Source organism: Centroberyx gerrardi, chromosome 5 (assembly GCF_048128805.1).
Source record: "Centroberyx gerrardi isolate f3 chromosome 5, fCenGer3.hap1.cur.20231027, whole genome shotgun sequence".
Classification (NCBI taxonomy): Eukaryota; Metazoa; Chordata; class Actinopteri; order Beryciformes; family Berycidae; genus Centroberyx; species Centroberyx gerrardi.
The window spans coordinates 26,693,010-26,718,458 of record NC_136001.1 but is presented as its reverse complement, the minus strand read 5'-3'; the positions used below and the strand labels follow the sequence as shown (position 1 = coordinate 26,718,458).

General features: G+C 41.4%; 3 protein-coding genes across 3 annotated transcripts in view; 2 read left to right on the top strand and 1 right to left on the bottom strand.

The window, feature by feature from the left end:
• Positions 1 to 3,915, top strand: part of atxn7 (ataxin 7) — a 30,897-nt gene extending 26,982 nt beyond the window's left edge. Inside the window, exon 13 of the mRNA XM_071915610.2 lies at positions 731 to 3,915. Coding sequence (XP_071771711.1) covers positions 731 to 748 — 18 coding nt within the window. The 3' untranslated portion in view covers positions 749 to 3,915. The remainder of the gene's footprint in view (positions 1 to 730) is intronic.
• Positions 3,916 to 4,018: 103 nt separating this feature from the next.
• On the bottom strand, positions 4,019 to 8,527 carry psmd6 (proteasome 26S subunit, non-ATPase 6). The gene is made up of 8 exons (XM_071915612.2): positions 8,266 to 8,527; positions 7,631 to 7,836; positions 6,540 to 6,685; positions 6,114 to 6,333; positions 5,747 to 5,855; positions 5,193 to 5,361; positions 4,363 to 4,440; positions 4,019 to 4,258 (listed from the first exon to the last, which is right to left on the bottom strand). Exons 1-8 carry the CDS (start codon positions 8,408 to 8,410, stop codon positions 4,162 to 4,164), a joined length of 1,170 nt encoding a protein of 389 aa, XP_071771713.1. The 5' UTR covers positions 8,411 to 8,527; the 3' UTR covers positions 4,019 to 4,161.
• Positions 8,528 to 9,218: 691 nt separating this feature from the next.
• slc2a9l1 (solute carrier family 2 member 9, like 1) lies at positions 9,219 to 15,481 on the top strand. Its single transcript, XM_071915625.2, has 12 exons — positions 9,219 to 9,248; positions 9,682 to 9,777; positions 10,752 to 10,912; positions 10,999 to 11,123; positions 11,269 to 11,398; positions 11,819 to 11,967; positions 12,674 to 12,861; positions 13,027 to 13,137; positions 13,983 to 14,084; positions 14,642 to 14,717; positions 14,801 to 14,928; positions 15,296 to 15,481. The coding sequence occupies exons 1-12, from the start codon at positions 9,225 to 9,227 to the stop codon at positions 15,479 to 15,481; spliced, it is 1,476 nt and encodes a 491-aa protein (XP_071771726.2). The 5' UTR covers positions 9,219 to 9,224.
• The last annotated feature ends 9,968 nt before the right edge of the window (positions 15,482 to 25,449 follow it).

Here is a 25,449-nt window from a genome sequence, read left to right as displayed (position 1 = left end):
TTTGGTGTTTGCATGATGTATCTCTGCAATATGTCCTTCAAATTTAGTTCTCAAAATCTGTGCTAAAATGTAGCATTACTTAAAAAGACAATCCATCCTGACGATGCCAATATATCTGCAATACACATTTATACACATTTTGCAAACAAAACATTAACACCTTACTAATAGAGTTGTACCCTCTTTTTTGCAATCCATGTCTCAGTTCTCTGAAGGCATAAAAGTCCTTCTTTAATCTGTCTCCTCTTCATCTACATTTCTACCATTGATTGAAGTGGATATAAAAGGTGAAATTGATAAGGGATCACACAGCTTTCACATGGATTCATCTTGTCAATTCATTTCATGGAAGGAGCAAGTGGACCTAAAGTATATAGTTAGAGCTTCACTTTTTTTTTTTAGCCCTAAAGCAGTCAGGCATACTAGCACATTAACACCTTTTGTGCAAGTTGTGAATTTTTTATTCCTCACTACTCCCTATTATTGGTGGAAATCTCTCTTGATTTATGTGTTGAAGTAATAAAATAACAAAGCTAACTCTCGGTATTGATTAAAAATGTCAAATGTGAAGAAATCTAAAATGGTGAATGTCACCCATTGCCACTCCTTATGCTTGATTAGAATTAAATAGAATTTGAGAGAGGTTAATATTAAACGACAGAACTATATTGACAGATTACTTGACACCCGTTTTGACATGGATTTCCTCTTCCCCCTTCCCCTTCCCCAGCCAAAGGCCCGTCCCTGACAGCGGTGTCCGGTTTCTGTGTATGGAACCGGCAGGCGGACGGGGAAGAGGAGGGGGCAGCCCGCATACTGCTCCAGACTGCACGAGGCCTTCTAAAATCAAACCCGCATTACTCTCAGCTTCCCACAATCCTCAGGGTGGAGATGATCTGGACAGCCCAGTGACGTCAACGTTGTCATGGCCCTTAAACTATTTTTCCCAAAGCCATGTGTATGTGTGGGGGGGGGGCTGGGGCACCGTTTGGGGAAATGGCAGGCGTGGAGCGTCAGGGGTCTAATGGAGTAAGCCAGCGATCCCCCAAGTAAGTGTTGTCCCAGTGTCCTGAGAGGTCTTCCTGTCTGGTCGGGAGGAGGAGGAGGAACAGCAGCAGCAGCCATGGCTCTTTTGGCCTGTGGTTCAAAGTTCATAGGGTTCAGGTTAAGGGCTGGCGCAAGCGCTGCCGCAACAAGCCGTCATGACGCTGAGCAACTGGGGAGACAAGCCGATCTCTTCCGTGTGTGTGTGTGTGTGTGTGTGCGTGTGTGAATGTGTGTGCATGTGTGACTATTTTTCTCGTCAGATTCTGCTGGACTACTGGAATTTCCAACTTACTTACACCCCCAGCGCCTGATCTCAGAAGCCTTGGAAGGAGAGAGCAGGAGAAGGAGCAAACTGTTAGTTGCAACACCTTAAACAACACACAATCACCTTGTTGTTTCACTTTTCATTAGTTCGACTTCTCTTTTTAGTGACACGTTAAGTAACCTCAGGTTACATGCAGTAGCCCCAGATGAGCCGGTAGGGACGGATCTAGTCAATTCTTTGTTACCCAAAATAATTATGCAAGTGTTACCTTTTTATGTTTTCTTACAAGCTTTTTACACTGAACTACAAAGAGTCTTTGTAGATGTGGCGAAGACAGTCAATTGTGCTTGCAAATGTGAAAAGGACGCCTGATGTGCCCATTCAATTGAATCTTTTGTCAGAGAGATAGCTTGGTCTTGAGGACACCTGTTTATTTCCTGGATCTTTTCATTGTGCAAAAGGATAGCCACAGTAGACCTACCCCCAACTGTGAACAGCACTAAATAACTATTTGCACCACAGGCAGTGCTTAGTTGCCCACAAAGCTAGCCAAAGGCCGCTATTAGCTTGGTCAACCCTTGTGTTTTTTTTAACTAAAGGGTGGGCAGTCTTGCCCATGAAGCGGTGATGGTGCACTGCCTTTGTGTGGATATGAAAGAACTGAATCTGTGCAAACAGTATTGTTATTGCTCCAGCTTGTTCTCTGATACTCTTGAGGGAATTATTTGCCATCTTGTTTATATCCATTCAGCTGTTTGAAATCCACACAGGTGTTTGTGAGCAGATGTTTTTGGATTGCATTTTTTTTACACAGGGAATCAGGTATGGTACGTCTTAATTGGAGCAAATATATGCACCCCACCTGTCTTCTGTGGGCAAGATTGTCCATCCCAGTTGTAACCACTACCCCAGCTTTGGCTGTTAATGTTTCAATGTCTCACCATAACACTATGTCGGTGTGTAGTGAGAAAAGATGTGTCACAATAGAATGGATAGCCAGACATTGTACTTCTATTCCTTTGTCAAAATGGAGTCTTAAATTGGGCAATACTTCCCCATCTCATTGAGATGTTTGCTATATTTTGGGTGTTAGTGGGTTTTTTAGTGCGAGATTCATGGAGATGGCTTCACAGGAAACGTTAAAACTTTTGGTAACACCAAGTTGATTTGTTGAACCTCCACTGATGTCAGATAGTGTGGGGAGTAGAGGAGACAATTTTCTTTTGTATCTTACTTTAGCTTTCTTCTTGTAGCCTATGTATCAAACAAGTATTGAAGTATCCCTATTTGAGAATACATATTTTGTTAACAAATTGTACATAGTGAAATATGTATTTTTGCACAGGCATTTTTCGTACACACGGATTTTTGGTACAATTGAAAAGTCCTTATTATTTATTTAGTAAACAAGATGACAAGTCAAAGAACTTGATTATTTGAAGTGGTTCACTGCCAAGTCTATATAATGCAATACGCCTAAATGTAGAAGCTGAAGCATCTCATGAATCATGTACTGGGATCCTTTAAGGAAAAAAAGGTTAAGTGTTGCCACTGTAGCATGTGTCTGTATGACAGAGGATACCTTTATTCACTTTTCAAGGTCTCGATCACATGTGCTTTTACAATACATTTTACGTTGCCTATGAACCAACACAACAAAAAATGTTTCTATGTGACCCAATTAGCCTGTGATTCTGAAATGTCCTGCAGGCTTGAAGCTGTGCCCGTCGTCTAACCAATTTCCATGGACTCTTCAGTCACACACTTTGTAGATGGAATACCTTAAACACATTTCATGATTGAAACACTTACTTCCTTTTATAAGGCTGAAGGGACTTAAGCAATCATTAGTGCAAGGAAGAGGAACACTTCAAACAGTCCAACTGCTTGCATCATTGTTGCCAAACAAGTAATTTGAATCACAGCTTTTAAGGAAATAGTTTGCAGCTTTTTAAAGAAATAACGAATTAAGAAAGTGCCTGAATTTGTTTCACCCTGACTGTTTGAGGACAGTATTTTTTGGGTTAAGTTTTACCTTACTTGAATGTTCGAAGTGTTTAGGAGCTTGCTTTTAAAATCTGCCTATGAACCCTAAATGTGGTAAAACCCGAGAGCTTGTCAGCTGCCCGGTATGAAACACTTAGTGTTTTGCGTTTTTTGGATTTATCAAAGTTTTCCAGACAAGACGTCAAAAGATTTTCTGTAAGCCTGAGTGTGCGGCTTAAGCCCCTCTGGTTTACTGGGATTTGTTTGTAAAACGTTCAATCAAGTGTTTTGTTTACCCTCAAACTCCACTGACATCTTTGACATTGTCTCCAGTAGATGGAAACATTGCAAGGATGTGTTTATTAGTATCATCATTGAGCACCATAGACTTGGAATGTGAAAGTGAGAATACAGCTTGCTTCTGGGAGGAAAAAAAATCCACCATTCATACTATGTAAAAGCGTGTATAGATGATTTTTTTGTATACATTATCAAAATCATTTTGATCAGCTGGACTTATGTATTGGCTGCTATGTAATTCATGAACAAAACATGATAGGTTAGAATTAATATTTAAAGAAAAAAAGATTGTATAGTCTATTTGTTTTGTAACAAGTTTCTGTAAATAAAATAATTTATACTGCTATTTATATGAAATGATGTCTCTGCCTCTTTTCTGAAACGAAAACTTGTCTCAACAAATCCAAATCCAATCAACAGTCAAAGAAAACATTTTTTTTATTATATACACAATATAAGGGTCACTTTGTCAGACAAACTATTGGTTTGGATATTGGGTACAACAAGAAAAGTAATGCAGGTCTGCCTTGCGGTGATCAGACAGAAAATATGGCCTCCAATGGTTACATGTTGATAACTCGTGACAACTTCTGCACTCTGTTCAGCAGCAGGTCGCCCTTCTTGATGGTCTCCTGGTACTGCCAGTTCTTGCTATCAGGTCTGGGGGGGAAAGAACAGCAACAGCTTTAGAGTTCTGCTTCTGTTGACAGAGGTGTTTCCTGAGAGTACTGAGCTTTGGTGCTTATCTAGAATAGTAACTTTACCTATTGGTTTCCACTATCTCGTTTACTTTGTCAATTTTACAATGGAGACGACCAGCGGCTATGAATCGGGAGAGCTCCCTGAGGAAAGAGAGGAAAATCAGTTCAGTTAGTCCAAAACGGTAGTGGTGACATGGCACTTTTCTAAAACCTTCAGCTGAGCACATGGAAAGAAAAGCGAAGAATATCCACACACTTAATGTTGCTCCCAGGAAGCTTTGATTGTACAATGAATCACTGCTTGACAAAGACCCACTTTGGGATGAAACGTGCAGGTTTTGTGCTTCCAGGGAGCAAGACTGAGCACATGGGGTATTCCTGATTTTTACCCTGCACCTGAAATAAGGTCATTTGAATTTACAAATACTATATTCCATGTTCCAACTAAACACATATACCTGTTACCTAATTCCTGATCACCGGTTCCCATTTATTGAGCTTCTCTGTGTAGCGTTGCCAATTTTGAACAAGTCTAGCATTTCAGATCATAACAAATGAGACATTCAGAGGGACCTGGCCAGTGTTCCTACCCACCCCCTGAGGCTTGAGAAATACTCATCCTGATACAAGGGTTCCCCCTAAACAATGCTGATCCACCTTGCCATCTTACAATTTATCACTTGAGATCATTTGATAGAATTAATTGCTCTCCAGCACTACCCTGTCACCCTGAGAAGAATGCTACTGAGAACGACGGCTACGATTTCTCTGGCGCATCTTGGCACAAAGATGACTTTGGCTCCAGTAGTGTACAAGATGCTTTTGACAAACTCAGGTCAGGCCTATGCCGTTCCGTAGGATGTGGCAGGTGAGCGCGGGGTGCTGGGACTCACTGATCGATGAACTCGGTGCTGACGCCAAAGGCCTCGGCCATGTAGCCCAGGGTGAGGGAGCGGTAAGACTCCAGCAGCTGGCTGTAGGCCTGGATCCTCATCTCCCTCACGTAGTAGCGGTAGTGCGGGGCGAACAGCCAGTCCTTCTTCATCTCCTGCTCCACCATGGCTGTGGCACAAGGGGAGGAAAGATACATGGTTACTGAAAATGAATCATGTGGGGAAAACACACTAGTGGGGAGCACACTTGACGGCCATTTGTAGATTCTCATCCAGACCACATAGTTTTAAGTCTATTGTCTGGGAACCAAATGTATTTGTTTTTACTTGTTGCTGTTAACCACCTCACTGTACATACATACTGGGCTATCTTTGCTGCCAGCAGACTGGTAAGAGCTGTATGACTTTATAATACTAACAAGCATATAGAGACTGTCAGCAATCTCAGTGACGCAACTATAATGCTCTTACAGCCTACACTACTACATTATGATTTACAGTGTACAATCATTTTTTTTTTTTTTTGAGGCCAGTGAAAGAAAAGGCTTGCTCACCCAGAGACTGGAAGAAGACGGAGTAGCGGCACTCATAGAGGGAGAAGAGATACTGGCGAACGGAAGGCAGACTGTGGAGCACCTCCAGGATCTCCGCTCCCTTTATCACCTGGGAGGAATGCCCAAAGGGGAAACATTAAAACAACAGTCATACTGCCAAGATGTGCTGAAAAAGTGTAATGCTAGCACCATAATCTGTACAAATGTATGCCAGGAATCCAGTGTACATAGGTTAGTTAGAGGGCTGAGCACGTATACGACATGGATGTAAAAGTAAATTACTGTCGTCCAAAAACAGAAGTGACCCCACAATGAAAAGGTCAGTCAAACACAAACAGAACTCCGGACACTCCGTCTCCTTGCCTACCTTTTCGCGGAGGTCAGGCCTCTTGAGGGCAATCATACAGACGTAGACTGTGTAGGTGACGAAGGTCTTGTAGTCCATCAGCTCGTAGGAGGTGAAGGTGGAAACGGTGTCGAGGAAGAGCTCGGCGGCCTGCTTGAAGTCCCTGATGGCCACGCAGTACAGGCCCTGGTAGACCTTCAGACGATTCCTCCTGTCCCAGTCTCCCCCCTCCTCGATAAGGCTGTGGACAAACGCGCACACAGGGGGAGGAGTGCTTAAGAGTACTGAGGCTGTCAGCGGAATCATGGTCTGTTATCTTAGATGAGGGGCAGACAGCATATAATAGATGACAACTTATGTACACCACATTGTGCTTTGGAATGATGATAATACAACAGAAATATAACAAAAAACTATGTGAAAGAAAATCCGACCCCAGAAATCTACCTCTTGGCTTTCTCAGAGTTGCGTGTGATGAGGTCGCTGTCCATGTAGAAGAGGCCGATCCTCAGCAGGTAGAAGACGATATCTAGTCTGTGACCCAGAGCCACCGTCTTGTCATAGGTCTTCCTGAAGGCTGTCAGGGCTCCCTCCTGTGGAAGCATGAGGCAAAGACACACGTCAATCAGGCTAGGCTATTTGTGTGGTCAACTGTGACTATTTCATGTAATTACATTTCCACCGGTAAACAAACGCAATGGAGTAGAAGCAAGATACAACCTGCTATGATCCACAGCCTTTTACTTCTATACTATTTCAGAAGGAAATCGTCAACCACTTCTGCTATCATTTCCTGTCAAGTTACGAGGGATTTATAGCTTCAGCATACCAGACTGCTGTTTGCTTTAATAAAAGCTCCACTCAACCACAGGGGGACTTGACCAATAATCAAAACTGGAGACCATGAGGATTTGTAATGACAGGCATGCTGAGGGTGTCATTTTTAATTCCGAAATCAGTTCTCTCATAGATCTAGTTGGGATAAATCAAAGGAATATTTATCAAAAAGTAAATATCAGTGATGGATAATTGACTCGACAGATCTCTTTAGCTCTCTTCAAAGTGCACATGGTTGAGTGTTTTTGATATTTTCAGTTGGCTCAAATAGCAACATTGCACAAAAGTAGAGTTCACTGCTGCAAGTTGCCCCAAGGTGTATGAATTTATTAACATCTAGTGGGAGCAACTTGCAGTGTGTAGACTCTGCTTTTGTTCTATGTTTTGTATTCTGTCCAGGACCTGATCAAGATAGGGATGTGCCTGCTTTAGCTCAGTTACAAATTGCAGCATTTAGTTGAGGACACTCCTGACCAGGGACTATAACCTTACATACTGTGTTCACCGATCAGGAAAGGAAACAGAAGTTCTTATCTGCGGGCAACAGTTACTTTTACAGCAGAATAGGACCTCTAAATGATAGCTGCCTACCTGCCGAAGAGGCTTAGAGTAGAGAAACTTACCAGCCACATCAAAAATCTACTAGTAACAAAATAACAATATCATATCAGCTGTGTGTGTGCTGAGGAGGTCAATCACACCTTGTCCCCAATCCTGATGAGATATTCAGCTTTGGCCATCATGGCATCTCGTATCTCGCTCTCTCCCAGGTTCTTCTCTGCATCTTCCAGGACGTCGACCAGGCGCTTCAGCTCCTCCTCGTTGGCCTTCTTCATTTTACTCAGCAGGTCACTGTCCAGCTGCCACTTCAGGTCCTTACACAGGCCCTCATAGTATGGTGCCATGTCTGGAACAGAAGACCACACATCATCATTTGACTTGTTAAGAGTATGTAAAGCCTCAAATCAAGCCGGGGCCAGCAACTTTTATATATCTCTGATTAATGATGCAGACTAGTAGTTTCAAACCATTTTAAGGCAAATTTAACAACATTACCTGAGGCTCAGAATAAGTCTGCAAACTTGACAACATGAAGCATTTAGCTGATGCTAACCAAATCGCTAATCACCCAATTGACGTTTGCTTGTTGGCTAGCTGACGGTTGCTAATTAGCTATGTGTTTAGAAGTGGGCTACTTTTTCAGCTTTTACCAACAATAACGAGACATTTACTCGTAGAGCATGACAACTACATTCAACTTAGTCTGCACTAATATCAGCCTTGTACATGCGTTGACCAGACTGAAAGGCAGGAGTGCAGCGGCATGCTAACTCACTGTTAGCTTTGATTGCGTCCATGAGCTCGGTCTTCACTTTAGCATCCTGTCGGTGGCCGTCCATCGTGAGCAGAAATTTCAGCTGTGCTATCCTAAGATCGGGGTTCTTAGGCAGACCCTCTTCTTCCAGATTCTCCAGCGGCATTTTGGCCAAATATAAAAGCAAAGTAAGGACTAAACGAAAGAAGAGTTTCTTTGTCTAGACAGAAATCAGCTCTCTCTTCCACCAGTTAGCCAACGATGACTACGGAAAACACTGCACTGTTGCTTCCGCCGGAGTGTTAGTCAACGAGGCGAGAAAAAAAAAAGCGGGACCGGGACAATTTACTGACTCGTTCACTGTTTACCGCCCTCGCCTGGACACAAATATGGATGCCTCCGCCGAGAGTCAACAGTTAATAATTTCTATTTGACATTTCCATTAACCCATTGATGCAGTGGTAAATGAAACCATGGGTAAACTGTGACATCCAAGGCCAACAAACACCAAATGAAATCAAAATCAATTATATTTTCAGAAATGCATTAATTCATGTTGGGGTTTTTTTTCTTGGAAGACCTTTCTTTGTATAACTCATCAGTTTCATGCTACTTATGACATTTTGAAAATGTATGTCAATCAAGAAAAAGGTGGGTATTCTGCCAATAAAAAGCTGAGTAAAGTGAGTTTATGTGGGTTTGCCCTCCACTACACCCCTGCATTAACCTGATAGATCATTAAATTAAGCCTGACCAGACCCGTTGTCTTGCACAGTATCAGTCCAATCCACAGGAGAGAGGAGCGACTGAGTTACTGCCCCTGACAGTAACTCACACAAGGTGGGCTGCTGGTTAATTTTCTTCTAGTCACAGATGTAAAAAATTAATTGTAGCCCAAAATACCTAACAGAGTCCATAAAGGCTGGAGACGTGTAAGCTCCCACATGTCAGTGGCACATGGATCTCCCAATAAAGACGACATGGAAACTTTGCTGAAGCAGCTGGTAGGCTTTTATTGAATTCTATTGAATTTATTTTATAGAAGTCACTTATAACATTCAAGATAGCTTCACACAGCATTTTAATCAGTAAGAAGAACAGGTGAAGCATGAAACCTTGAGAGTTTATATCACAAAGTTATATTTTTTGCTGTATGTAATGTAGTGCTTTAGCCCTGTCAATGTTTTCCTAGCAGGGAAAGTGGTTAAGAAAAATGTATAACTATCTTTTTTTAGAATCATTCTTGTGAGCATAGTGACTCAGCTAAAAATGACTGCAGGTTTCAGTTTTACAGCTGAAGTCATATACCAAAAGAAAAGAAAATATTGGCATTGCTTCTTCTGGTGATACTGAACATAACATAATACATAAATAGTCCTGTTGTAAACATTTCTCAATCCTATTTCTACTGTAAACTCTTTCCGCTTTGCACCTCAGACCAGTGGCAATGCTCTACTCTTCATCTTCGTTTTGGGAATTGGAGGAACCTTTCAAAATGGCTTCCATGTCACTGGCATCAGTTCCCCCTCACCGGTGAGACACACCATTGGTTATTTGCAACCTGCTTCCTCCTGTTCATCAGCCTGTTGTTCAGAGTGATAGAGAAAATTCCTGATACAGATGCCAGATGTAACGCCTTTCCCAAGACTCATTAAAACACTTCAGGTAGTTTTATCTCCGTATAGCTCAGCCCTTCAAGCATTAAGAGACATCTGCTAGACACGCTCTGTCTGTCTGAGGTTTGGAGCTTTTTAACCTGATCAATGTTTTGTAGAAGGCCTACGAGACTAGGAAGCGTCTCGTCTCTCACGGCTACTGTGTGAACCAGGGTTGGGGTCAATTCATGAATGAACTCATCAATTCCAATTCAACTGAAGAATTCAACTGAGGAATTGGAACTGGCATTGGAATTTGAAAAAACCTACAGGAAACAGAATTGGAATTAAATTGGAATTTCAAGAAGTTCAATTGAATTCAATGAAATTCTGTGAAATTCCATGTTTTTTTTGTTTTTGTAGTGTTATATATTATTTATACTGAATATCATAAAATGGTAAAAGGACCTTTCAGGTGGTATTTGATACAAAACATGTAATCGTAATACATACATTATGGCTGAATGTATTTGATTTGTTGAACTGTCTTTTATTTGATTCATAATGTTTGATTCATAATGTTTAGCAAATTAAGACAACCTCTTTTAGAAGTGGAATTTCATGGAAGTTTCCTGTCATTCCAATTCAATTCCAGTTTTGTTTCCTTGGAGCTGTGTCCAATTCCAATTCCAATTCCAATTCCAATTCCAGCTCTAGGAATTGAATTGGAATTAACCATGCATTCTCAATTTTGAATTCATGAATGGCCCCAACCCTGCACAGCTATGACAGTGTCTGCATCACTGTGAACAGTCCGAGCATTTTGTTTCATTCCTCTGTCAGTCAGAGTGAGTGAAGTTTAGGCTACAGACTGTTCTTCCTTAAAACTTTCCCTGGGTTTTTGCACTGCAGTACATCCAGCGCTTCATCAACAGCAGCTGGTATGAGAGATATGAAGAGCCTCCACCTCCGCAGACAGTCACTCTCATCTGGTCTGCTATCATCTCTCTGTACGCCGCTGGGGGACTCTGTGGGGCTCTCAGTGTCAAATTTATGGCCGGCACGCTCGGACGGTGAGTAAGAGACACTTTATACAGAAGTATAGTCCTGTGGCAATCCGTGTAAGACGTTGATTGATTGTCACCCGTTCCCTCCCTAGAAAGAGAGCGATGATCGGCAACAACTTTATCAGCATCGCTGCAGCAGTGATCATGCTGACAAGTAAAAGTGCCAACTCTTTTGAAATGATCATTCTGGCACGGTTTCTGTCTGGCTTTGCAGCAGGTAAGGCCGCAGCACATATTCAGTGACAGGCATAACACTCTGCACATGAAACATCACTTTACCTGACTTGTACAGAATAAGCTGCGAAACAATGAGTCACGTGTTTGAAAGTGGTCAGCACTGAAACCTGAGCTGTGAACTGCAGGTTTAGGAGGGAGCATCCATGCAATATACCTTGGAGAGAGTTCACCCAAACACATAAGAGGCATGGTGACTCTGACCTCATCGACCTTTGTCTCCATCGGCAAGCTGTCCGGACAGTTTTTTGGACTGAGGTATTCATTCATTGTCAGTTTTCTCAGAAAGACAATAAGTATGCAATGATAAGAATTGTTTTGATCATTTTACTAGTATTTCATCAGGATCACAGAGCTCAATCTACACTGTACAAAATATGAAGGACATTTACACTGATGAGGTGAATCCGGGTAAAAGCCATTATCCGTTATTGATTTCCCTTATTAAACCTAAACCAATCACAAAGGAGGAGATGTAGATAAAGAGGAGCAGACGAGTTAGACAAGGATTTTTAAGCGTTTAGATGTGGATTGTGCAAAAGGGGCTGCAATTCAATATCAGGAAGATGACCCTAATATTTTGTACACTGAGTGTATATATAAAGGCTAAATTTTGTACAGCATGAAACATGTAAAGTGATTTTGCTGTAACGCAACACTTCATTTTGGTTGTTCCAGTGAGATCCTGGGCCGTGAGGACATGTGGAACATCCTGCTCTGTGTCCCAGCGTGTTTCTCAGTGGTTCAGCTTCTCCTGTTGCCTTTCTTCCCTGAGGCCCCCAGATACTCATTAATAGACAAAGGTGATGCCGAGGCTTGCAAAAAAGGTTAGTATGTTTCCTGTTAGGTCCACCTGCCCAAAACAGCCCTTTGTAGTACGAGTCACACCTATCTTAAACATTCTTTCCAAAATGCCACCTGAAATTCACCAGCCAATATTTGAAAAACATAAATGATTCTGTCCTCAAAAAATGTCTTAAGATGATTCCTAAATTCAACACTAACCCATAATGTACTTCATTTTTATACTTGCAGTCAATATGGGAGAGTGGATGTCATTTTTTTTGTTTAAATGATGTATATCTCATTTTGGAATTAAACTCTTCAAATGTTGGTATAAGAAATGTGTCTTGGTCAGAAGTTAGGACACAACACACTAAACATTTTGTCCTGTGTCACACTGGTCCAACACAGAGCCAACTGTTTATTTGTGGAGAGCATTATGTGTTTTGCACATGGACTATAAAGCCATCATTCTCATTTTTCATATCTTGTTCCTGTTTTGTAGGTCAGGAAACATTGACTCTCTGTCTCTGTGTCTCTCTCTCTCTCTCTCTCTCTCTCTCTCTCTCTCTCTCTGTCTCTCTTTCTGTCTCTCTGTCTCTCTCTGTCTCTGTCTCTCTCTGTCTCTGTCTCTGTCTCTCTCTCTGTCTCTCTTTCTGTCTCTCTCTCTGTCTCTGTCTCTGTCTCTCTATCTGTCTCTCTCTCTGTCTCTCTCTCTGTCTCTCTCTCTGTCTCTGTCTGTCATTCTAGCTCTGCAGACTCTGTGGGGAAAAGGTGAGTACAAGCAGGAGATGGAGGAGATGGTGGCCGAGCAGGCAGCCATTAAGGGAGTCCGCCCTAAAAGTCTGCTGGAGCTTCTTCGAGACAGGAACATCCGATGGCAGCTCATCACCATGTTTGTGATCTACAGCAGCATCCAGTTCTCGGGCATACCTGCGGTGAGGACGGCCATCGGTTCATATTCGTATCGTATACACATACATGATCATTTGGCATTTCGTCCTAATTCTAGTTTCCAAACATAAAAACTAAAATCACTCTAAAGTGTTCAGGATTTTATCGTCCGCCTCTTCAAATTCAACCAATCGTTCTCTCCCTCCCAGATCAGCGTCTTCTCCTTTGACATCTTCCTGAAGGCAGGTATCCCACGGGAGAAGATCCGCTACGTCACCGTCAGTATTGGAGCATCCGAAATTCTCACCTCCCTCACCTGTGTGAGTGACTTGGTGACAGGATATACATGATCTACCTTACTGAGTTCCTCAGCTCAACTTTATCTCTACTCAGCATCTGGGTCTGATGCATGAAAAGTCCAGGGATAGTCTACTCCCAGTCTATATTTTCCATAGGCGATTGAACTGAAGCATGTCTTTTTTCGTGGCCAAAACTACTTCCTGGGCTCTTAAAGGAACATGCCAAGTTTTTGGGAGATTGGCCCGTTGGCCACCTTACCCATTAAGTGATGACATAGACACAAAATCATCCATGTGTCCCCAGTAGATCATTTGCTCCAGTGCTCCATGTTAACATGTCATCTATGTTGGTAGGTGACTAGCATTATCTCAAAAGTGACAAAAGTTTTGTGTAGATGCTTTGCAAAATGTACACAAATATGATAGAAAAATAACATGCTATTTTGAACTATCAGGGACTTTCCAATTGGAGACTGTGTACAGCTAAAAATCACTGTGCAGCGGATGGATACATGGTGGAAATAGTTCCAAAAATAATCATGGCACATCAACTAAATTGGGTGAACAGTATTTCATTTTTAAAATTTATGAATTTACAGGCCATATAATAAAAACAACTTTTGTTACTAAAACGTAAGTCTTCTTACTTTGGATATTTGCCTACTATCACTCGACATAGTGTATGCTAAAGTGTTAGCATGGAGCGCCGGGCGAAAGATCTGCTGGGGACACATGGCCAATCTGCCAAAAAACTTGGTGTATTCCTTTAATATCTCCTGACAGAAAGGGATATTTTGCTCAGGATAGAATATTAGAATAGAATATTATTTCCACTTGCTTCTTCTAACCCCCTTTCTCTCCATCAGCTCCTGCTGATTGAGCGCATAGGGAGGAGGCCTTTGCTCTGGGGGGGCTTTGGCAGCATGTCGGCCACCCTGGTGTTCATCACCATCACGCTCAACCTGAAGGTAAACCTGTGACCTTTGCCCTTGAGTGTGAAGGAGTAGCCACAGCCTGTGAGTTCAGGCAGTGCTCACCATATTCCAATGCTGGCAAAACATACATGTATTAGCTCACAACCAGTAAAAAGAAATGGACTTGTACTCTTTGTAACTTGACTTGTAAACTTTGCTTTTAGAGTGCTATACAAATAAAGTTATTATTATTATTATTATTACTCACAACCCCTCTAACATACAGAATAGGGAAACACGACACCAAAGAAAATTATTTTTCCCTTTTTAAGCTATTTCATTTGATTATTCGAGGAAGTCAAGAGTCTGCAAGTATTCCTTACTTCATAACAAAAACACATAATTGTGATAATGTATTTGTATATTCGATTTTTATCTATTTTTTTGTGAAACATTTTGCAGCCTCAAAAATGATCTTGACTCCTAAGATGAGAAGTGGAATCACAGTCTTATAACACTGAACACTGCCCAGTTTATTCTCATAGAGATATACAGTAAGTGTGTTACATACACACTTACACATTCAGATACACTATAACTTCTTCTTACAGGACTCCAGCTTCTGGGTTCCATACATGACCGTGGCCTTGATCATCATCTTCGTCATCTTCTCAAGCGGAGGACCTAGTATGTACATGTATACAGCTGAATGTGAATAAAACTGGGACTCACACAGTACTACCAGTTCTCCCTTTTCCTCTCTCTGCTAGTGGGAACGATAAGTTCTATCACCCATGAGATCTTCATCCAGTCCTATCGACCGGCAGCATTCATCTTCACAGGGATCCAGCGCTGGCTGGGCTTCGCTCTGGTTGGCCTGATCTTCCCCTTCCTCATCGTAAGTACATGCGGCCCAAGGCTAATGTCCCCCAATAACAGTATTTATGTGATTGTGTTGAAACTGAACACACAGCATCCACTAATATTAAAAAACAAACCACAAATCTTGGTTCTCTGTCTTGGCCTCACTTCATACTAGGATACTTGAGACTTCAGATTGACAGATTACAGAAAGCATTCCCTGTGACAAGCATACTGTAGGCACTCCAAAACCACTAGAGGAGACTTTATGTGAGTGTCATATTGTATCGAAAGACACAAAAATCGTTTCACCGCTTTCATGAAACATTAAAACACGTAGCGCTCAACCAATGTTCGGCACAGCCCATCCTCAAGCTTCAACCTGTGTTCCCTCTCTGTCCCAGGATGCCCTCCAGTCCAACTGCTTTGTGCTGTTTGCCTGCGTGTGCCTGTGGGGTTCTCTCTATACCTTCTTCTTCCTGCCTGAGACCAAGGGGAAGACCCTCCTGGAGATTTCAGAAGACTTCAAAGCCATCACTGTCTGTGGGAAATCCTTCTCAGAGGAGAAGAGCGTGGAGACCAAGTTATGAGGCAGTTCAGCTCCTCAGAAACTGTTGTTCCAAAGTAACAGGGCAATTATGAATAGGCCTGTGTAACCAAATAGGACTATGTTTATGCTTTGTGGAATATCTTAATTTTACTGAAAATACATCATCCAATATATATATATATCTTTTGTGTGAGCAGAAACTATGTGTACTATGTGTGACTATGGAAAACATTGGCTGTTGCTTCTGTTGGAGAGCCAGTCAACACGGAGAGCAAAGAACGTCACATGAGAAAAAGTGGGACAACTTCAGTGCATACTAATGGACAATGATACAAATGTCTCCACTTAGAATAACCAAACAGCTGGAGTTAAATGACTGCAGCAAACCTGGAGACACAGACGGTCTTATACCTGACGCTTGTCCATTGAAGGCAATAATGACTTATTAGCAGGAAGACTCCACTGAGGCTGAGGCGGTGAGCCCAACATCTAAAACATGAGTGTCTTTGCTGAAATGAGCTGTATGTTTTAGTGATAAAATGATGTTTCATTCCTCACTCATTGTTAGGTCTATTCATTGCCGCTCGGTTTCCCTCAGAACATTTCTATAATTCGTTTTGCATCTTCTTTCCACACCAGAGTTGGTTTGTCAGCTGAGCTGTGGTTTAAAATAAAAAAGGACAGGAAAGCCCCAGTTAGAAAGCAGCCCGGGAGCAGGGCTTTCACAGTGGCCTCTTGCAGTATAAAGTCAGTTTGTGCTATGTAGTTGTTTTAAAATGAAACTCTTTTATTTTATGTTAGCTTTCTAGTAATTTTAGTTTGGGTAAGATTTTTTTCCAGGGATCACATTGGCAAACACCAACAGTCAAAACAAGCTAAAGCTGGTCTGTAGTCTCCCTCACAACAACAAACAACTATCAAAATCACTGTGTACATGTCAACACGTTTCACTGGCTCCATGGTGATTACAGGTTACATCTCCTTTGTCCAACCTAAGATAACAGATTACATCAACTGGTATGGAAACTGACTGAGTGTTAAGCAATTGAAACATTTCACTCAGAAGAATGAGAAAAAGAAGACTTTCATTACAAAATACTTTAAATTCATTTTGGAAAAAAATATTACCTCATGTACAATGCTCAATATTCCAAAAGTACAAAAAATTTTACTGTTTTGTCAATAAATATGACTAAAAACCTCAGCAATAGTCTCTGAATGACGTTTACTTTCATGCTGTCAAAGCTGATGTCACATTTTTCAGCTGGTGGATATATTATTTTTCATTTTCTTTCATGTATTGGCTTTGATGTGACACATCCTACTGGTCCTGGAGAAAATTAAAATGTTCCGGCATCATTCATCTGATGTTAGCAGACTCTTTCTGCTTTGCACTTCAGACCCACAGAAGTGCGCTATTCTTCATCACCTACCCATCAGGGAATTGTAGGATCCTGTCGGAATGGTTTCCATGCCACTATTATCAGTTCCCCCTCAGATACATCATTGGTTATTTGAGACCTCCACCCTCTAAAATGAACCTGTTTTATGGAAAGATGCACCAAGTAGGTTTAATATTCAGGTGTTCTCTCTGAATACTTCTTGGTCTTTTACTCATGATGACTATACTTTAGATCTTTTATTGAATGTTTACTGTGTTTATGGTAAAAAGCACATCTATGTTGCAGTAACAAGCTGCATATTCTCAGTATGAAATTTATAGCGGGCAGGCTTGGAATGTGAGAGAGATTTATACAGCAGGTAGGCTACATTGTCTTATAACTATTCATATAAGACACTGATTGATTGACACCCACTTCTTGAAAGAGAGCGATGATCGGAAACAACTTTATCAGCATTGCTGCAGCAGTGATCATGCTGACAGGTACTGGTGCCAAATCTTGAACTTTTGAAATTGTAATGGCACAGTTTCTGTATGGCTTTGGAGCAGGTAAGTGTATCCTCATTGAAAATGAATAAAAGCATCTGTACCAATTGAAGGAACAGGAATCAAAGATAACATCTAAATTCTTTGATACTAGCTTGATGTATGGAGGCAAACAACCAAGTGAAACCATTTAGAGCTGATTTACATCTGGCATTAAAATCCCAGTGTTGACAGAAGAGACAAAAAGATTCTGCCTCAAGGAAAGACAGGAAACTGCCTCAAGGAAAGACAGGAAACTGTTTTTCTATTCAAAGGTAGTTTGGAAGAATTATTAATTATTTGGCTAATTTACGTTGTATTAAATTTGACCTAGTATCCTAGAATGACCAGATCTTCCATCAGCACTGGAATTAATACCTGAAGTACCTAGGATTTGAATACCTGCCCAGTTGAACCTGACTGAATGATCCTCTGTGCTTCAGGTCCAACCTGTTACATATAGATTAATCACCACTCTGACTTCAGTTCATTCCCCCCTGAAATTAAAGTGATGGTCAATGGATCCTTTTGTCAAAATGAACTGTACTGGCCTTACAGTAGAAATGCTACTTCAAACTGTGCAGTATAAATGTTAAAGAAGGTCAAGTATTTTGTGGTACTGCAATATAAATAGTAGACCATAATAAGCCATAACATTGTATATTAATATACATGAGGGCTTCCATATATGGAAAAATAAGGGTTTCACAGGGGCCATATCACTTTAGGCATAGAGGATAGGTATTATTCCATTTTGCTGGTTTTGCACATGGAGGATTCTCAGCTACTTGTAATTGGTTGGAAGGAATAAGCCTTTGATCACTGCCAGTCCAGGAAAGAGGATGTGAAGCATTTGGAAATGCGGCTAATAAATGAGTGGTGGTGCATATTATACCAGCTTTGTGAGGTTCAACATTTTTCATTGGCAAAACCAAGGCATGTTTTTCTGTTTAAAATGTCTTTTTAGTTTATTATGCCCCTTTGGCAGAGCAGTTAGTTTGGACTAAAGCAATTTGGCTAAACTACTACTACTAAATTACACAATTAAAGCTGCACTACTTCACTAGTTGTTGCTTGAACATGATACAAGAAAAGTGCTACTTAGCACCTTTGATGGTTCTTTGGCTTGTTGCTCTGTGTGCTGATTTACCCTAGAGAAATATTCCATTTTCTAATCACTCCTGTTAGGAAAATAGTATTTTGCTTGACGTTCTTTATGTTTCTTATATTCTTAACCCTCTTCGAACCTGCAAAAAATAGGGCAACCAGCTCCAGACCACTGCAACTGTGCTGAGATATAGGTTACTCATACCTGGTACACATTTTACTTCACCTACAGGTGCAACGTGTTTGTCACCAAGAGGTCAGTAGTTTCATTCCTCCGGCTTTCCAGCAATAAATCATCCACTGCTCCGTTTGGGCTCTGCTGTCTCTTGCTTGACCTCTGCAGGGAATGAGATTAATGGTAAATGTTCCACAAAGTCCCCCAACAGGGTGAATTGTAATCGTTCTCTCTCTCTCTCTCTCTCTCTCTCTCTCTCTCTCTCTGTCCCTCAAGGCTGGATGATTGAGCGCAAAGGGAGGAAGCTTTTGTTTTGGGGGGGACTTTGGCGGCATGTCGGCCATCTTGGTGTTAATCACCGTCATGCTCACACTGAAGTAGAGCTGGTTTCTTTTACCTTATCCTCAGAGTAGCCAGTGTGTGTGTGTGTGTGTGTGTGTGTGTATTTGGGTACTGACCTGACTCATTTAGATTGAAGTGCAGTTTTACATCTTCAGAATGTTGTTGCTTTACATTTGCTTTTACAACAAGAAGCATGGTATAAATCAGAATTCCCCTTTGAACAATAAACTGTAAGCTTGAGGGGAAAAAGTCAATGGGAATTTCAGGAATGCCTTGCACAACCATAGTTTTCTCTCCTGTGATTTCACTTTATACCTGTTAGGTGTAATTCCATACGTCCATACAGACATCATCAAAACTTTCAAAGTAATTTGAAGATAAATTGTGCATATACTTGAGGAACTGAAAATCGTTCTGTTTATGCATCATGGCACAACATATTAATTGAATTTTCGATCCATCATTCTTAAATCCAATATATTATACAATTATACAATGACAGCAGCAGTAGAATAAAATTGGACAGAACTATTTTCTTCATAAGAATGAGAAAAATGGGAAAATAAGTCTGCACACTGCAAATAAAAGGCTAGGACAAAAAAGTGCCTTTAGTTCAGAAAAACAAATTTATTGCATAAGTGCCCAACTTCAAGGTGCAAGTGAAAAAAGAACTATATGTGCAAAGGAAACTTTTTTGTCCTAGTCTTTTATTTGCATTTTTCTACTTTACAGTACTGTGATTCTTGCACCTGCGTTACAACTGACCTTCATCTGAGTGCAATCGGCATCTTTACTTTTTTTCTCTTCATAAGACTGATCATGCAAATTCAAATTAAAGAGTGTAAATTATTTCATTTTCCAACTGTAGAATATGTTAATGGCTCTCACAACTCCATACCCTTCATCCATGAAGCGGCTCTCATAACAGGCAGAGCAGCAGACTGCCCACTGCAGTAAATCACCAGTGTCCACATGCATTTTGCTCAGGTTGTCCCTAAACCTTTCCTTTAGTCACCAGACTCTACTGCATCATTAGTGTGAATTCTGCCAATGTAGCCCTGTGCCTGTGAGTCCTCCTCACCCCCAGCTGGCTCTTTGAGGGGCTCACCCACTATAATGATATAGCTGAGGCTTTGAGGGTCTCCCCTGCCTTATCACTGGCCAGCAGCTGCTAGCAGCCACAGGGTCTTCATTAGCCACTAAACACACTCTGCCCACAGCTCGGCGCTCCGGGGATACGAGCTGTGATTGGCATTATCTTGTGGCTGGGCCGATCATCCTGTACCAATGTCCTGCGGCTCCTCGTTATCACTGGAGGGGGATTAACTGGAGGATTAATTGGGGGAACCATAGTAACCACTAAAGGTTCGCTCCTGCAGACCTCCTCCTCCTAGCTTATCACAGTAGCCAATGTATCCTCTTTTTTTTTTGTAGGTGCAAAATGCAAAAACGATGGCACAGAGACTGAGAAAAGCAAAAAAAAACTATAGGGATTCAATTCACAGCATGTCCAAAACCATCACACAGAGATGTCATCAAATTCAAGAGAAAGACACTCAAATTCTTATTATAATTATAATGCTGCAAAATATTGTGCTTGATGTGATGTATCTTCATCTGCTGTCACTCCAGTGCTACATTTGGGTCTCAGTGGCTTTAGTTTCCCAATACAGCTGTAATGGCCCTTTCAGGTCAACAGATGGCGTAGTCAATCTGCTGCTGACAGCCTAAAGCTGCTTCTCTGAGACTGAGAGCAGCTCTTACACCTTCACAGGATGCACAATGACACCCAAAACAATACCTCTGGTCCATGGCAACCAAGGCAAATGCATTTAAATTGGTGCTATATGCTCACAGGTTTATGGGTGCATTCATCTCATTTTATACTGATATGCAGAAAGAGTGAAGGGGCTGATGTAATCAAATGTATAACGGTGCAAGTAACTAATTACCTTTACTCTAGTTACTGTAATTGAGTCGCTTTTTTGTATACTTGTAGTTTTTTGAGTATTTTCTGAAGTGAGTAATTCCACTTTTACTTAAGTATTGTACTTCACTACATTTTAAATTACATCAGAGTACAATTTTGTAGGCTCTCCATAAGCATAACATAAAAAATTGTCCAATTGTAATTTGGCCAATTTTGACTATGTTTATGCACTTTAGTTTAGGATTTTTGTTTTTACGTTAAAGCAATCTAGTTTGAACTCTCTGTCCTCTCGTCCTTTGAACGTTGCATGGGAAAATCATATGTAGCAGTATTCTCTTTTATCAAAAAGTAACTCTAAGTTTTACTGCAAGTTAATTTGAAATGACCTACTTTTTACTTTCACTTTAGTAGATTTTCACACCACTAATTTTACTTCTACATAAGTAAAAACTCTGCAAAGTAACAGTACGGATATTTTAGGACTCTTTCTGCAAATGTAGACACCCAATACTGCCTCTCAACATCTAATCCAAGGCACAACTCTCATTTCTATTTTGTATCAAATGGTAAAAGACAAAAGAGACGATTACTTCAAAAGGCATTGTTCTGGGTCATACCTTGAAAGAGGCATTTTGGAGCGCCTAATGGTATTTTTTAAGCCTTTTACAGCTTTCACTAAGACTTGAGCTCAAGCAGAAAGCCTCCTCCAGTGGTGAACCCATTGGGACGGAGAGGTGAAATGAGGGCCATTACTGTTCTCTCTCTCCGCCTGGCAACACTGTGAGCTCACCAGCACCACTGCCAATAAGAGCGAATGGGAGAGGAGTGAACACTGTTAGATACAGATTAAATGAGTCACTGTTTCATAAGTCCCAAGTTGTACATTGGCCTGCTTGGATGATATCTGCACATACAGTACATGTGCTGATGAATAGGCCTGTATTGTTATGTGTATGCCACGTGGACACGATCGATAAATGAAACAATGTCAGTGTGCAGATTGCTCACAAATTCCACTTGATTACATCGTCCATTGTGTCTGAAGATTATCTACTTTGTCTAAGTGGAAAAGAATGAGTAACAGATGCCAGGGGAATTAGCAGGTCATACTGACACCAGTCAGTGCCCTTGTTGAAGGACAAACTCTAATTTGAACTCATGTTTATGCCAATGAAAGCTTTCTATACTGCAGTTAATGGTGTAAAAAGGTATCAACAAATGTGTTTCCTCTACTCCATGATCCTATAGACACAGCTACAAGCATGACATATAGTACACATATGAGCAGTTTCAATCCAAAAATGAGATACCCTCCATTTGAAAAATGTGATACCTACTCTGACAAATTGAGTGCTGGCATGAAAATAAACGTCACTACCAAATATCATAGGAGGTATTAGCCAGTTTAAGACCTTTGCTTGCAAAATAGCACCATTTTAGAGGATCAAATCTATAATATTGAGTAATATTTTTGCTAAATAAATATGTAGCTTTTTTGTTAATGAAGATGTTCATATATATCAGCCATAACAAATGTCTTCAAGCATTTCTAATCTGCTACAACCACGACTGCAAACGTTATGAGCTAAATAGGCCCATTTGCCTGTGGAGGAATCACAGTGTAATGATAATTTGTAGGTCTTGGAGGGTCTTGGAAAAATGCACCGCTGTAATGTCAACATCACAGACCGTCTCTGCCTCATTTACAGCTGGAGGCTTAATAGGTCCATCCATCATGTTAACTAAACAGAGAGAGAGAGAGAGAGAGAGAGAGAGACAGAGAGTAAGCAGGGGAAGAGAGAGCGATGACATGAAGAGACACCAAAGTGATATGTATAAGAAGAAAAAGGAACACTGTGAATGGGGTCTGTCCCTCTACATTAAATGTTGCTAGCTGTGGTGATGTAGTGCAGGTGGCACACAGATGGGACCCCTCCTGGGACCTGGGCTTGTTAATGAGTCACGACCAGGAGGGGTGGGGAGGGCTGACATCACGAACCAGACGGAGCCCTCTGGCAGCGTGGCATCGAGGTACCCAGCATGCCACTCTCCATTATGGCGAGGTGCCCCTCGAGCCGTTTGATCTGCGGATTAGGCCAAACCTGGCAACGCTTCACTGTGCCACGTGTCAGATCGAGCAAACACTGGAAATGAATTGTTAAATCGTGCTCTCTCTGTGGCTGAATGGCAACAATCATGCCTAATGAGGGCCCCATAGAGGCTAATTATTAAGCTCTAATCAATGCTGTAGAGTGTGTGTCATTACAGTATAACATGATGGGTGATAATCCCTCTCATTGTGAGACACAGGTTAAAACATGGGATTAGTTTGAGAGGTGAAGTTGAGTAGGCTACAAGGGGATGACCGGTCACAGCTGAGGCCAGTGGAAGGGCAAAGGTCATGGTTAGCTGGGTTACAATGGACTTTAAGATTAGTATTCAGGGTTTAGTCAAGGCCTACAAGTCTAAGTCTCTGCTCTGCAGTTTACTATCCTTATCTTGAAAACTGTGATTTGTTTGAATGTAAACAGTGGGGAACTTGTTGAAAAAAAATAGATTTGGGTCTGATATGTAGGTTTTTAATCACAACGTAGGAAGTTAAGACTGTTAGACGAAAGGATGGGAGAAGAGGAGAGGAGAGGAGAGGAGAGAAGAGAAGAGAAGAGAAGAGAAGAGAAGAGAAGAGAAGAGAAGAGAAGAGAAGAGAAGAGAAGAGAAGAGAAGAGAAGAGAAGAGAAGAGAAGAGAACAGAAGAGAAGAGAAGAGTTGCAGCAGATGGGCAGGGGGGTTACTGTCACACTGTATTAACACATCCACCTCAGCAGAGGGGTGAGCCACTCAGATAGGACTGTGTTACTTAGTTGCTCCCATGACTAAACACAGGGGATTCTGTGAGCGGGCCATCAGGGAGGGAAATCCCCTGCTGCCCTCCTGCCCCTAAGTGTGCGGATTACAGGCCATATAGACCAATTATCCCAGACGTATCCGGATTTACTGTTGCAATATGGGGATTCACACTCCGGGGGAACCGCAGGGAAAACGTTTCATAAACATCGATATCGAAAACATTACAAATCCCTGCTGAAATAGGGAAATTATTGCATTTAACCTTCCGTTGTGCAATCTCCGTTCACCTTGAAAGAATGATTTTTGTCCCAGTCTGGCTCATCCATCTAAATGTCAGATTGCGGTAAAGGTCAGGTATTACGGTGATAGCTGCGGAGGAGGACTATTTGTGCATTCTGTTTACATTGTTCTGCTGCTTTCTTACCATGGTAATTGGACACACATGATGAGGCGGAGGGAGGGGAGTCGTGGGAGACTGCTGGTAAGGCCTCAGTCATTCCTGTCACGCGTCTCCTATTCACCAACCTGGTCCCCTCTGTGTGTGTGATTGTGCGTAATTGTGTGTGTGTCTGTGTGAGGGAGACCGAGTGTGTGTACGTGCGCGCATGCACAAGTGTGTATGCTAGCCGTGTGCGTGGGGTGCGATAACACACCACCAGCATTCTTCATTTGTAAATAATTGAATCAGGCTATTTTAGTTTGCTCAGAGCACGGCTGTAATTTGCAGCCGTTCTGCTCTTAAGGACCGGTAATTATGGCTTTTAGAGTCTTCCAAAACAACTCAAACAGCTTCAACTCATGACAGCTGTGCATCTAGGGCACACACACACACACACACACACACACACACACGCTAGTTCAATGCGTGGCTGCTAATTAAAGTAAAATGGTACATTTGCCAGCTTAAGGGAATTTCAATACATAGGTATAGACAAGCAGCATAGCAGGAAAGGTTTGTATGAATGCAGGATTTCTTTTTCTGTTTCCCAACAAATATTAATACTGAGTTTTAAACCAACAGTCTTAAATCCACAGTCCCAGCCAAAATATGATATAGGCAGTACTTCATCTGCACCATATAAGAAATGAAGATTTTTATTCCAAAATGAGATGTCTACCATTTGAAAAGTGACATTTTTTGATGGTAACCTATGGTCCTTCGCTGACACACTGACAACAGTTTTACTGACTGAATTGTTTATTTTTCAGGGATATTGAATGGTGAACTTCAGGTGATAAATTTGTTTTCCATTTTTGATTCTATTACATACATTTCAGAGCATCTTAAAGCCAGACAACAGGGTTTACACACAGTTTGGCCAAACCCTGAAGAGGACCACTGTCTAGTTTCACATTGTCAGCTGATTCACACGTTGTTTATCCAACATGGACACATACCTCAAGGTTAACCAAAGCATGGCCATCTCTTCTCCAGACACCTACATCTCTGTCAAACCAGTTAGGCCAGAGTGCGGTAATTGTAATTCAATGGACAATTGTTACTGGAGGAAAAAAACAAAAACAAATCAGCTGTTTCTGACACTCCTTGTGTGTTTTATGTAACACATCGTGACAGTCCACCAAGTATAGCCCGGTCACATGAAAAGTTCTGTGCATTCCTGAGCCAATGGAATGTTAAAGATATTAGTTAACTGGCTGCCACCAGCTGCACACCTTAAA